This window comes from Dromiciops gliroides, chromosome 1 (assembly GCF_019393635.1).
Source record: "Dromiciops gliroides isolate mDroGli1 chromosome 1, mDroGli1.pri, whole genome shotgun sequence".
NCBI classification, from domain to species: Eukaryota; Metazoa; Chordata; class Mammalia; order Microbiotheria; family Microbiotheriidae; genus Dromiciops; species Dromiciops gliroides.
This window is the reverse complement of record NC_057861.1, coordinates 576,857,978-576,871,234: the sequence shown is the minus strand read 5'-3', so window position 1 is coordinate 576,871,234 and position 13,257 is coordinate 576,857,978. Positions and strand designations below refer to the sequence as shown.

General features: G+C 38.9%; 1 protein-coding gene and 1 pseudogene across 1 annotated transcript in view; one reads left to right on the top strand and one right to left on the bottom strand.

Annotated features, from left to right (window-relative positions):
• The window catches only part of PGM5 (phosphoglucomutase 5), a 237,807-nt gene that overhangs the window by 33,909 nt on the left and 190,641 nt on the right, over window positions 1-13,257 (top strand). Inside the window, exon 3 of the mRNA XM_043965537.1 lies at window positions 6,243-6,389. Within this exon, the coding sequence (XP_043821472.1) occupies window positions 6,243-6,389 (147 nt within the window). The remainder of the gene's footprint in view (window positions 1-6,242; window positions 6,390-13,257) is intronic.
• LOC122727799 lies at window positions 2,409-2,780 on the bottom strand (annotated as a pseudogene).

The window sequence follows — 13,257 nt, the reverse complement described above, 5'->3', positions numbered from 1 at the left end:
ATGGTCCCTGTCCTTAAGAAGCTCACATTTTTTTTGTTTTTTTTTTTGGTGAGGCAATTGGGGTTAAGTGACTTGCCCAGGGTCACACAGCTAGTAAGTGTTAAGTGTCTGAGGCTGGATTTGAACTCAGGTACTCCTGACTCCAGGGCCGGTGCTCTATCCACTGTGCCACCTAGCTGCCCCTTAGAAGCTCACATTTTAATGAGGAAGATTCTTAATAGAATTATAGGTTCACATAGTTTTAGAGCTGGAAGTGATTTTGGAGATTCCCTAGTATAGGAGTCCTTAGCCTATGGACTCTTTGGAATAATGTTTTTAAATGTATAAAATAAAATATGCAGGATTGCAAAAGGTAACTAATTATATTGAAATACAATTATCAAAACATTTTTAAAGAATCCATGGACCCTAGGTTGATAACTTGATCTAGTTCAAACCCTTCATTTTACAAATAAGGAAACCAGAAACTGAAGAGAGTCAATGACTTGTCCAGGATCATTTCTCCCTCCCTCTTTCTCTTTGATGATTTTGTGTAAGCATTTGTTAAGCATCTACTATGTGCCAAGCATTTTTACAAATGCTATTTCATTTGATAGCCATTTGTGAAGTAGGTGCTATTATTATTACCACCATTTTATAGTTGAAGAAACTGAGGCAGACAGAGGTTAGGTGACTTGTCTAGGGTCACACAGCTAGTAAATGTCCGAGGCAGGATTTGAAGTCAGGTTTTACTGACTTCAGGCTCAAACCCACTGTGTCTCCTAACTACCTCTAATATAGGGTTCACATAGGAGAATAATATGGAATATGGTCTGTAAGTGCCAGAGTAGGGATTTTAGTTTCTACTTGATGGACAATGGGGAGCCATTGGTGCATTTTCTTAATAGGGAAGTGATATGATTCAAATTTTACTTTAGAAAATTTAACTTGGAAGCTAAATGTAGGATGGATTGGAGAAGGGGAAAGACAAAGACATGGGAAGAACTTACCAAAATTATTGCAGAATTGTCAGGACCTAGACTAGGGTGATGATAAAGGCAGTGAAAAAGAATGGACATATGTGAGATACTGCAAAAAAGAATAGATAGGATGTCATGAACATACTTAGAAGTTGGGGGAGGGATCAACGATGGCATGGAGATTTTGGGCCTAGATGACTAGGAGGATGCAAGAAATAAGGGCCACAGGAGAAGCCTTTAGGAAAAGGAAGATGATGAAGTGTTGGAAAGGTCGAATTTGAGGAACATATGGGTGATCCAGGTTGCTGGTTGTCCTTCATTCTCAAAGAGGACCATGACATCAGGAGGTGATGTCATGACTTGCACTGAATTGGATTTAAGTGAGGGAGGGCTGTGCAAGTCACTAAGCTCACTCTCTATTCCAGAGCCTTATGATTCCTGGGGTAAGATATATCTATCTCTATCTCTGTCTGTCTGTCTGTCTGTCTCTCTCTCTCGATATATCAGGATGCCTGGAGATGGCCGTGCATATGTAAGGCAATTGGGATTAAGTGACTGGCCCAGGGTCACATAGTCTGAGGTGAGATTTGAACTCAGATCCTCCCAACTTCAGGACCAGTGCTCTATCCACTCTACCACATAGCTGCCCTGGGACATGTAGGTAGAGTTCTTCAAAAAGCCCCTGGAAGTGCTGAACTTGGAGCATTTCAGTGAGATTCAGTGTGGAGGTAGAGATTCGGGATTCATCCATATAAAGATGATAGCTGAAGACAAAGGAAGGAATGAAGTCACCCTCGGAGAGAGACTATGGAGAGGAAGAACACTTAAGCCAAGAAACAGAACCTGGGAAAAGCCAACTATTAGGGGACAAGAGGAATCATTTGAGACAGAGGAGTAGCCACAATGGTAGGAGAATTAGGATGATGCAGTACCAGAAAAACCCAAAGATGAGTAAGTCTCAAGGAGGATTTGGAGGATGGTGACAGTGTCAAATACATATGAAAAATGAGTGAGGAGAAAGACTGAGATTTCTAATTGAGGATAAGTTGAAAGTAGTTTCAATCAAGAAGTAGGGACAGAAGCCAGATTACAAGAAATTCAGGATTGAATGGGTGGTAAGGCAGTGGAGACAATAAGGATGGATCACTCTTTCTAGATTGACAATAAAAGGAAAGCAAGATTGAATAACAGTTTGAAGAGGCAGCAGGGTTGGGGGAAAGTATCCCCCCTCAGTAAGAATGGGGGAGACCTGAGTATGTCTGTTAGTAAGTAGAAAGTAAGGGACCAGTAAAGGAGTGCTTAAAGCAAAAGCTTAGTTTTAAAAAAAAAATTAATGTCATGGACCCCATTGGCAGTTAGGAGAACCCTTGTCAGAATAATGTTTTTTTAAAAAACTACTATTATTTTTTGTTTTATTATAACAATTTGTCTTTTTATTTAGCACTTCAATTATGCCTTGACAGCAAATTTCCAAAGAGGGTACAGGCATTCTTTCCTCTGCTATTTTTTGGTCTTCAGGCTTTCCTCATGCTTATTAAGCCTGTGGTGCATGGCACAGGTCTTCTTGGGCTGAAGGTCCAGGGGCTTGTATTTCTTGCCTTTATAGAATTTCCTGAGGTTCTCTTTCTGTATCTGGTTGATAACAGTCAGGACTCAGGCAATAGATTTTCAGACAACTCGGACCTTAGATAGCTAGGATGCCACTCCTCCAGTGACCTTAGCCCCTGTCAACTGGGTAAGTTCCACCTTTAAATCATCTAATTGTTTAAGTAGCTCCTCCTTCTTCTTCCCTCAAAGATCCCTGACCTTGATTTTTGCCATGATTGAAGATGCAGACTGCTGCTAGATCTAAGGAGAAAGAGGAAAGGGGAGGGGCCACGCCTGGGCCAGAATAATGTTTTAAAATGCATATACATACATACATACATACATACATATATACATACATACATAATACACACACATATGCATAAATATGCATGTAGGTATATATGTGTGTGTATATATATATATATATATATACACATATATGATTGTGAAGAAAAATTTAAGCAATATTTTAAAAAACCAACTTCATGGGCCTCAGGTTAAGAGCCCTTGGGTTAAAGATTTAAGAAAGAGCATAATTGATGGAGCAAGACCCCAGAGGAGTGGGATGGGGTCAAAGCACCGGTGAAGGGTGTTAATCTTGGACAGGAGAAGAGAGAGGTTGGATGAAGATGTAGAGAAATTTTGAGGTGGATAGGAGAGAAGTTGTAGGAGTTCTTCAAATGGCTTTAATCTCAGTAAATTAAGAAGCAAGGTTAGCTGCTGAGAGTGAGCCCTGCTTACTATGACAGTATGCCAGGCCTGAAGTCAGGAAGATTCATCTTTGTGAGTTCAAATCTGTCCTCAGACACTTACTAGCTGTGTCACCTCGGGCAAGTCATTTAACCCTGTTTACCTTGGTTCCTTATCTATAAAATGAGCTGGAGGAGGAAATGTCAAACCACTCTAGTATCTTTCCCAAGAAAACCCCAAATGGGGTCATGAAGAGTCGGACATAACTGAAATGACTCAACAACAAATGCTACCTACTTGGGGATGATGCTTTTTAAGAAATCTTTGAATCTTGAGGGCCTGGCATAATACTTTTCACATAGTAGGTGCTTAATGTTTGAATGAATGAACTGGGAGCACTGAGCTTTCAGGTGGGTTAAATAGTATGAATTTGCAGTATAGCCAACCAGAAGGCTTTTATGACTATCTTTAGGAAAGCTTGACAGTTTGGAGGTGGGAAGACTGAAAGCAGGTGATGAGGGTAGCAGAAGGTGAAGGTTAGTGACTGTTAACTAGAATATTCCTCAACTACCATTCTCACCAAATGCCTCATTGTAGTGTGAAAGGAAATAACCTTAAATAATTAAAGATTTTGCCAAAAGAATACCAGGACTGGCAGGTTCTACCAAGCTGGAAAGACTTTGAATAAAGGCCGGGGCAGGGGTGGGGGGGGGTGGACAAAATGTTGCTTGTGAACTAGACTAGAGAAATTCAAAGCAGCCCATTGCCTAGTTGATTACAGGCTTATGACATTTTTCAACCCTAGAATCTCACAAGTTATGAAGGGGTTGTTATCTGGGTCAGTGGAAGTAGCACCCAAACTGATAAGTCCATTATGTCAGAAGGCTCTCCACAGAACAATAAAAGACTCATAGAATGTGAGGCCTGGAGCCTGACAAGGCTGTCTAGTCCATAAACATTACTTATAACATCGTGCAAATATGTACAGCTTGCACTGTTCTGCTAATCCTACTCTGGGCATGAGAAATCAGTCGTGACTTTGGCATCAATATTCAGCCAGAAATATTTTTTAAAAACATGGATCATCCCAAAGAACACAGTATATTGGGTAGGGGCCAGGGAGAGATTAATACATTCTCTTATCCAGCAACCACAAAAACAAACACATAAACAAAGAAACCCCAACACACTTTTCCAATTTTACAAAAGAAAAAAAAAGGAATAGAATGAAGGAAAGGGACTGGGAATTGTTCTCTGGTTTCCTCAGTCTTCCTGTGCTGGTAACCAGCTCAGATGGTATCGTGGTCAGCAAACCAGCAGCATCTTGCTACAGAATAAGGAGTACTTGACTTGCATTCACAGGTTTTGAGTTTAAATGTAGACTCTTCCATCTACTACCTAGGTCACTTTGGTCTTAGCCTTTCTCTGGGACTCGGTTTCCTTTCTTGTAAAATGAGATCTTGATCTTGTAAGATTCTTCACCTAATGTATTGGAATGGGCTACTTTGGTTTAGCAAGTTTTAAGTGCTCAGTGTTGTGTGAGGTGCTGCCTGAGGATTTTTAAAAATATAAAATATGGTCTTCTGCATTGTGTTTTCTTGAGGATATAAGGGTAAATAAGTCGTTATAGACTTGATGTCCCGTCAATAAAAATAAGTATGTTTTAAAATAACAATAGACATTTATATAGGACTTTAAAGTTTGAAAACATTTTCCATATGTAATTATATTGGAGCCTCATAACAACTTTTGAAAGGTATATATTACAGGCATTCTTATACATTATATGTAATGTATATATATATAATATACATTATATTTTTCTTTACAGATGAGCAGATTAAGGCTGAGAGAGGTTAAAGGACTTGCCTATGATCAGGAAGTCAATAAGCATCAGAGATAGGTTTAACCTATCTGTAACCCATTTATGCTTGACTCCAGGGTTGTTTGGGATATTCAGGGGGGATGCACCTCTGGTATGAGGGCTTCCTAAGCCCTTTTTAGGACTGCCCACCTGCCATCCAACTGTCACCTGTGGCTCCAAGAAGCTGTATCATGCTGAGCAGCCACACTCTGGTAAAACCATCTTGGCAGATGGATTAAATCCAGGTTGAGGGTAACCAACAGGCTTCAGACCTGTTGGGGAATTAGGGGGATGTCCTCCCCAAGCATATGAAGACTTTCCCCTGTGGGTTGCATGGCTGAGTTTGTTCATGGGGCATTCAGAGCTTGGTCAGACATCAAAGAATCTGCAGTCATTCACTGCATCTCAGGCCATTTGCCAGTCATCCTGACTTTTGTCTTGTCACAGGATTTCTATGACTTTGGAAGAGAGGGTAATGCTGATGACTTTGTACAACTGTACCTCACTTAAATCCAATTCGTGAGCAAGTCAAGATATCATGTTCGATGTCACAACAACCTGACTCCAAGTGCAGAGCAGATCAGTAGAAAATGTTCATGTTCTTTTTGAGGGAACATATCAAACATTTGTAGTTATATCCTACCTCAGAGATAAATCTGGGATTGACTGAAGTGTAAGGTTAATTAAATAACTCAGCTAAACTCACACAGAGCTAGACTGTGAAACTCCATATAATCCTTTTCAAGGATACTTGAAAAATTAGTTTTATTCTTATATTCTTCAATGTGATGATCTTCATACCCTGTTTCCATTTAGCCCAGGGATAGATTATATAACCAGGTCTTTTTGATAGGTGTAAAACTATTTTCCATAGATATGGATATATTAAAAAACACAAATTTCCTAAACATGTGGGCTATTGATCTGAAATACCATATTCAAGAGTAGGTCATTCTTGCTAAAGTGGATTTGGACATTAGAAAAACAGGCTATTTGAGTAATTTTCTGTTGAGTATGAAGGACAAGTGTATCATTTTCATTTCTGATTGGATGAGGAACTAGTGTTTCTGAAATTGAACTCTGTGTGTGTGTGTGTGTGTGTGTGTGTGTGTGTGTGTGCATGTTCTTTTAAATTTTAGGTCCTGCACCAGATGTAGTTTCTGATAAGATCTACCAGATCAGCAGAACAATTGAGGAGTATGCCATCTGTCCAGATCTCCGAATTGACTTATCTCGACTAGGAAGACAAGAATTTGATCTGGAGAACAAATTCAAACCCTTCAGAGGTAACAGAATAACATGCAATTCAAATGATATGGCATAGTAATCCATAGATCATGGGAATTGGGATTGCCTTGGAATTATTACTATGTGGGAAATATAGGGCAGTTAGGTGGCACAGTGGATAGACCACTGGCCCTGAAGTTGGGAGGACCTGAGTTCAAATCTCACCTCAGACACTAGCTGTGTGACTCTGGGAAAGTCACTTAACACCAATTGCCTTAAAACATCTGGGGTCATCTCCGGTCAGCCTGTTATATATTTTGCCCCTGGACCCAGATGGCTCTGAAGTAGAGAGTGAGGTTGATGACCTTGCACAGCCCTCGCTCACTTAAATCCAATTCAGTACAAATCATGACATCACCCCAATGTCATGGTCCTCTTTAAGGACAAACAGCTATGTAGTAAACTAAATCAGAGATGGTTAATGTTGAACCAAATTTCTGAAGACCATCTATTGATTCATGACATCTGAGTGTTGTTAAGAGGAAGGAAAGAAGGAAATAAGCTTCATTAAGTGCCTACTTTGTGCCTGTTAAGGGCTTTACTTATTTGATCCTCACAACAACCCTAGGAGGTAGCAGCTATTATTATCCCTCCTTTGCAGGGAACTGAGGCAGAAAGAGATTAAGTGACTTGCTCAAGGTCACACAGCTAGTACGTGCCTGAGGCTGCATTTGAACTCAGGTCTTTCTGGCTCCAGGTCCAGTGCTCTATGCACTGTGCCACCTAGTGGCCTGATAAGTAAATTTACAGGGTACTCAAACTTCCTTCAAAATGCGTTCTCATACCCTATGTGAGTTTTCAAGACAAATGAAGGAACATATGTAAAGTACTTTGCAAATCTTAAAGCACTATATTATTATTATTATACTAGATATTATTATTATTCTTTTTAGAACACCACTTAGAAAAGCCGTATTGATTTCTCTTTTATGGAACTTTGGAAAAATCTCAATACGCAACCTTCCCAAATATACTTTCTCTCTCCCTCCCTTCCTCCTCCTCCTCCTATCCTCCTCCTCCTCCTCCTCCTCCTCCTCCTCCTCCTCCTCCTCCTCCTCCTCCTCCTCCTTCTTCTTCTTCTTCTTCTTCTTCTTCTTCTTCTTCTTCTTCTTCTTCTTCTTCTTCTTCTTCTTCTTCTTCTTCTTCTTCTCCTTCTCCTCCTCCTTCTCCTTCTTCTCCTTCTCCTTCTCCTTCTCCTTCTCCTTCTCCTTCTCCTTCTCCTTCTCCTTCTCCTTCTCCTTCTCCTTCTCCTTCTCCTTCTCCTTCTCCTTCTCCTTCTCCTTCTCCTTCTCCTTCTCCTTCTCCTTCTTCTTCTCCTTCTCCTCTTTCTCTTCCCCATTCTCTTCCTTCTCTTCCCCCTCCTCCTCTCCCTCCTTCTTCTCCTTCTCCTCCTCCTCTTCTTCTTCCTCCTCCTTGTCCTTCCTTTTCCTTTCCCTCTTTCTTAACAGTGAATGGGAATGTGCTATACAACCCTCAAACAGTTCAGGAAAGATTTAATGTAGGGACAGGGTCGTCAAATGCAATATTTAATACTAGGACTATCTGAGGTAATAAGTTGTCAGACAATTGGTGATCTGCATTTATAGAGAGAATTTCCTTACTCGGAACTGCCTAGACCAGAGAAATCTTGGACGTGAACAACACATAAAAAACTTTAATTTTGAGAATTAATTTTATAAAATTTAGAATGAGATTGCTAATACTAATCCTTCTTCCACCTACTAGCTGTGTGACTCTGTTGGAGTTACTTAACCTTTATGTACCTTAGACAACTCCCTCAGACAAAGATGGGTTGTGAGGTGCTTTTCCACTCATGAAAGGAGAGTCATAAATATTTTTTTTGTTTTTGTTTTTGTTTTTTTGGCAGGGCAATGAGAGTTAAGTGACTTGCCCAGGGTCACACAACTGGTTAAGTGTCAAGTGTCTGAGACTGGATTTGAACTCAAGTCCTCCTGAATCCAAGACCAGTGCTCTATCCACTGTGCCACCTAGCTGCCCCCAGAGTCATAGATCTTTTTTATGAAAGGTGTACCAAAAATTTTAGTGCAGGTTTAAGCTTCAGTTATAGTTCACTGAAGTCAGAATCAGTCCCTCCATTGATCAGAGTTCCAAAGTTGTGTTCCTTTACACTACATAATTTTTTCTCTCCCTTCTCTCTGTATTAGTTCATACAGTTCAACTGAGTTTCCCCGAATTCTTCCTATTCATCATTTATGACTTGCAAATATTCCATTACTTTTATTCACTGCAGCTTGTTAAGCCATTTCCTGAATTATTGGACATTCCCTTTGTGGAAACGATTTTCTTTATTGCTTTATGCCCCTCTAAATGATCAATTAATCATAGAGCATTTATTAAATGCCTACTATGTGCCACATGATATGTTAGGTACTGGGGTTACATAGTTGAATGTAAAGCTGTCCCTGTATTTATAGAGGTTATAGTTTACCAAGAGAGATACAACATATAGGAATTTCCAAATTTTATAAAAAGTAAACATAAAGTATTTTTGCATGCTTGGATGCAATCAGGAAAGGCCTCATGGCCCTTTTCAGTGCTTTTTCAGGAAAGAAGGAAACAATCAATTACTAAGCACTTACTATGGCCCACGCACAAATATATCTCATTTGATCCTTACAACAACTATGGTAGATAAATAGTTAGGTGCTATTATTATCCTCATTTTATAGTTGAGGAAATTGAGGCAGAGAAAGGTAAAATGGCTTGTCCAGGGTCAAACATCTTAATGTTTTGAACTCAGGTCCTCTTGACCACAGGCCCAGCCCTCTATCCAATTCAACACCTAGATGACACTCTTATTTTACAAGTAAGGTAGCTCAGACATCACTATTAAATTGCTGATGTCCTTAGGCAAGGCTAGTTGGGATTAAAGTTATTGTTCATCCTTCATTCTCAAAGAGGACCAATGACATCCAGAGGGTGATGTCTTGACTTGCTAGTGAATTGGATTTAATTGAGGCAGGGCTATGCAAAATCACCAGTCTCACTCTTTCCTTCCAAGTCATGGGGTCCAGTGGAAAGTCATAGTGGTCAGGACAGCTGGCAATGGCCGTGGATTCAGAGGGGGGGGCTTTTAAAGCAGGATTGCAGTAGGGAGCTTTGAAGGTTTAGTGCTCAATTACCACCAAACTGATTTTTACAAGATTGTGTCTTCCCAGCATCTCAGTCAAAAAACATTTATAGTTAGTTCTGTTGTAACTTAACAAATATGTTCCCCCAAAACACCTTGCTAGGCAAAATTGTGCAATAAAAACTACAGTACTTAAAGGGAAAATGGGGTTAGGGGTAGAACACTCAAAACCTTCAGCAGTGACACATTAAAAAGAAAAGATACATAACTAATAAACAACGAATACAAGAACCCAACTAATAAAATCATAGCACAGTTTTATACCTGATAAATGGTTAAGAAATACATTAATATTACAACGAATAGTGGCAGCATTTCAGACCTCAGACTGTTGCTCAAGGCCTGTGCCCATTTCCCACAGGACCCAGTCTGGCAAGGTTGGGCAGCACTTCCACAGAGGAAAGTGAGGATCAACCCTTCTCCTCTACCCACAGTTTCTACTGCACCAGAAAATATGCTTGAAATATTTGCTTGTGGAAGGAGCATCAGAAGGGCTGAAGCTTGTGAATGACTGGGAAGTGGTCCATAAGCAAACACAAAATTTGCACTACTTGCAAATCTTTCCCTCATATAATGATTGAACTGGAACAAGTTCACATTTTTGAAACAAGCCTTATAGCAGAACTGACTGTATGTAGAGCAGGATATTGCAATAGGTGCTGGGCAGGGTAGAGGGAATCCAGATGGAAGTAAGAGAACATCCAATTCCTGCCCTTGTTTATCACTTGGTCAGGGAGACAAAGTTCTCAGACAAAATGACTTGGGAACAATATGAAGTCAGATTTACCAGTGCAACAGAATCCAGCGCAAACTGAATACTTGTGTTGTCTGAGGCTCTACAACAAGGTTGACTGAGACTCAGAATGTCCCATTGGGAAGACAGTAGGCATTTTAAAACAGAAGGCATGATTTTTGTCCCTTCTCAATAAAAAAAAGTTCTAAAAAACCTGGCAAGGTCCACTTATCTCAGGTTTAGCCCCATTGTCCTGGCCCAGCTGCTTTAGAGATAGCTGAGCTCTGAAGAGCTGTAGTTACCAGGAAGGGAGCAGGGGGGCAGGGATTCCTTGGCACCAAAGTAGAATTTAGGAAGGTATGTTTGGAACAATTTATGCACTGACCTCCCTTGCTGTTTTAAGAGCTCAACAGTCAGCACCTCATTGTAGGCTTGACTAATTAAAAGTCGACCAAATCTTTTTGCTGCTCACCTCTCCAACTAGGAGAAACTTCCAGTTTTCAATGACCCTTGTGTGCTTTCTTGTCAACTTACATTCTGGTGCCAGGGCTTTATTCAATTATTTATTTTGCATCATATCATCTTGCCTCATAACCAAGAGTGGCTGGAGTCAACTCATATTGGCTGGAGATAGCCAATTGCTAAAATTTCAGCATGATAGCATTTATACCTAGGAAATCTTAAAACAGTACAAATTAGGGTTTGGTTTTGTTGTTTAGTTGATCATCTAGACTTAAGAAAGTGAATGAGAAAATAATACAGAATATATGTAAAAGTGTGGTGTGTGTATATTTCTTTTTCTTCAGTTAAAAATTTGCCAGCACATAGCTGTGTAACCAAAGATAATTAGGTGATATTTAATATTTATTTATTAAATAATATTTATTTAAGATAAATATTTATTTTAAATAATATTTTAAAACTGATCAACATATTCATTTAATTTTCCCACAGAATATTTTAAATTAGCATCCATCTTACCATGCCACTACTTTACTCAAAAATCTTCAATGATTCCCAGTGGCCTTCAGGGTAAAATATAAAGTCCTAAAAACTAGCATATATAGACCTTCAGAGTCTGACTCTAGGCTACATTTCTACATTTATTTCTTATTAATTTCCTTCACATACTCACATACCCTTCACTTCTATACAGCCTGCTCTTCCTGGTGTTTGAACTCAACATTCCATCTCTCATCTTTATTCCTTTGCACATACTTAAAATGGACTCCTTCCTCAATTCTACCTTTTAGAATTCTTGGTTTTGTATCAGGTTCAGATCTTCTACAAGCAGTTTTTTGTTTTTGTTTTTGTTTTTTGGCGGGGCAATGAGGATTCAGTGATTTGCCTAGGGTCACACAGCTTTTAAGAGTCAAATGTCTGAGGTTGGATTTGAACTCAGGTCCTCCTGAATCCAGGGCCAGTGCTCTATCCACTGCCGCCACCTAGCTGCCCCAAGCAATTAGTTCTTAATTCCTTCTCAAATTACTTGTGTAAACTAACTCTATAATACAATATTCTGCAAACTACTTGAGAACAGAGTTTTCTGTCTTTGTATCTCAATACACTCAATACACTCACTTGCTTATATAAATGCTTATTGCATGCTTACTGACTGATTGAATATTCATTTTACTAGATAAAAAGATATTTGTATACTATATAGACATAATCATTTAAATTAAAACAAATTAAAAAATATCAGGCATCAAAGAGACCTTGGAGATTATCTAGTCTAACAGAGAAACTAAGATAGAGAAGCAACTGATGAAAAAGAATTTTATGTTAAGAATAATTTATTCCTATTGATAATTTTAAAGGTAATTTAATTTATTTATCATCATTTATATTGATGCTCTCAATTTTTTAAACATCACAGTCCTTTCTGGAAATATTCCTCCACCCACCTTCCCCCTTCCACCTATATTATAACAATGAAAAACAGTTTAGTAAAAACAAATCAGTAAAGCGATGGCATCTGACAATATATGTAACATTTTTCTGCTCCTGTAGTTCCCCATTATATTTTATGATATATTCTCTGACATCAAGATTGTTACTGGTTACTTGGTGCTTGATTCTATTATATAAAATCATGATTATGTTCTAGTTTATAAAGTGCATCTTGAAATAACATCCACCAACTTTTATATAGTGTTTATTATATGTCTGTCACTGTGTTGTTAAACACGTTAAAAATATCTCATTTGATGTTCACAACAACCCTGGGAGGTAGGTGCTATCATTACACCCAAGTTATAGTTGAGGAAACTGGGGCAAACAGAGGTTAAGTGACTTGTGCAAGTACCCAGAACTAGTAAATATCTGTAGGCTTAGCTTCACCTGTAATGTGTGAAAATGTCTCCTGGAAACTATGCCAAAAGGGCATAGTTCCTTTGATCTAGCAATACCACTGTTGGGTCTATATCCCAAAGAGATCATAAAAAAGGGAAAAGCACCCACATGTACAAAAATATTTACAGTAGCTCTTTTTGTGGTGGCAAAGCATTGGAAATTGAGGGAATGCCCATCAAGTGGGGAACAAGTTGTGGTATATGAATGTAATGATTCCATTATGCTATACCTTTGTGCTAAAAGAAATTATGAGCAGATGGATTGCAGAAAACCCGGGAAGACTTACATGAGCTGATGCTGAGTGAAATGAGCAGAACTAGGAGAACATTGTACACAATAACAGCAATACTATATGACAATCATCTATATATGACAGGTCTTCTCAGCAATACAGTCATCCAAGACAACCCAAAAGATTCATGACAGAAAATGCTATTCATATGCAGAGAAAGAACTATGGAGTCTGAATGCAGATTGAAGCATACTATTTTCCCTTTTTTTTTGTTTTTCATTTTTCATGGTTTTTCCCTTTTGTTCTGTTTCTTCTTTCACAACATGACTAATGTAGAAATATATTTAACATGATTGCACTTATATAACCTAAATCAGATTGCTTGCTGTCTTGGAG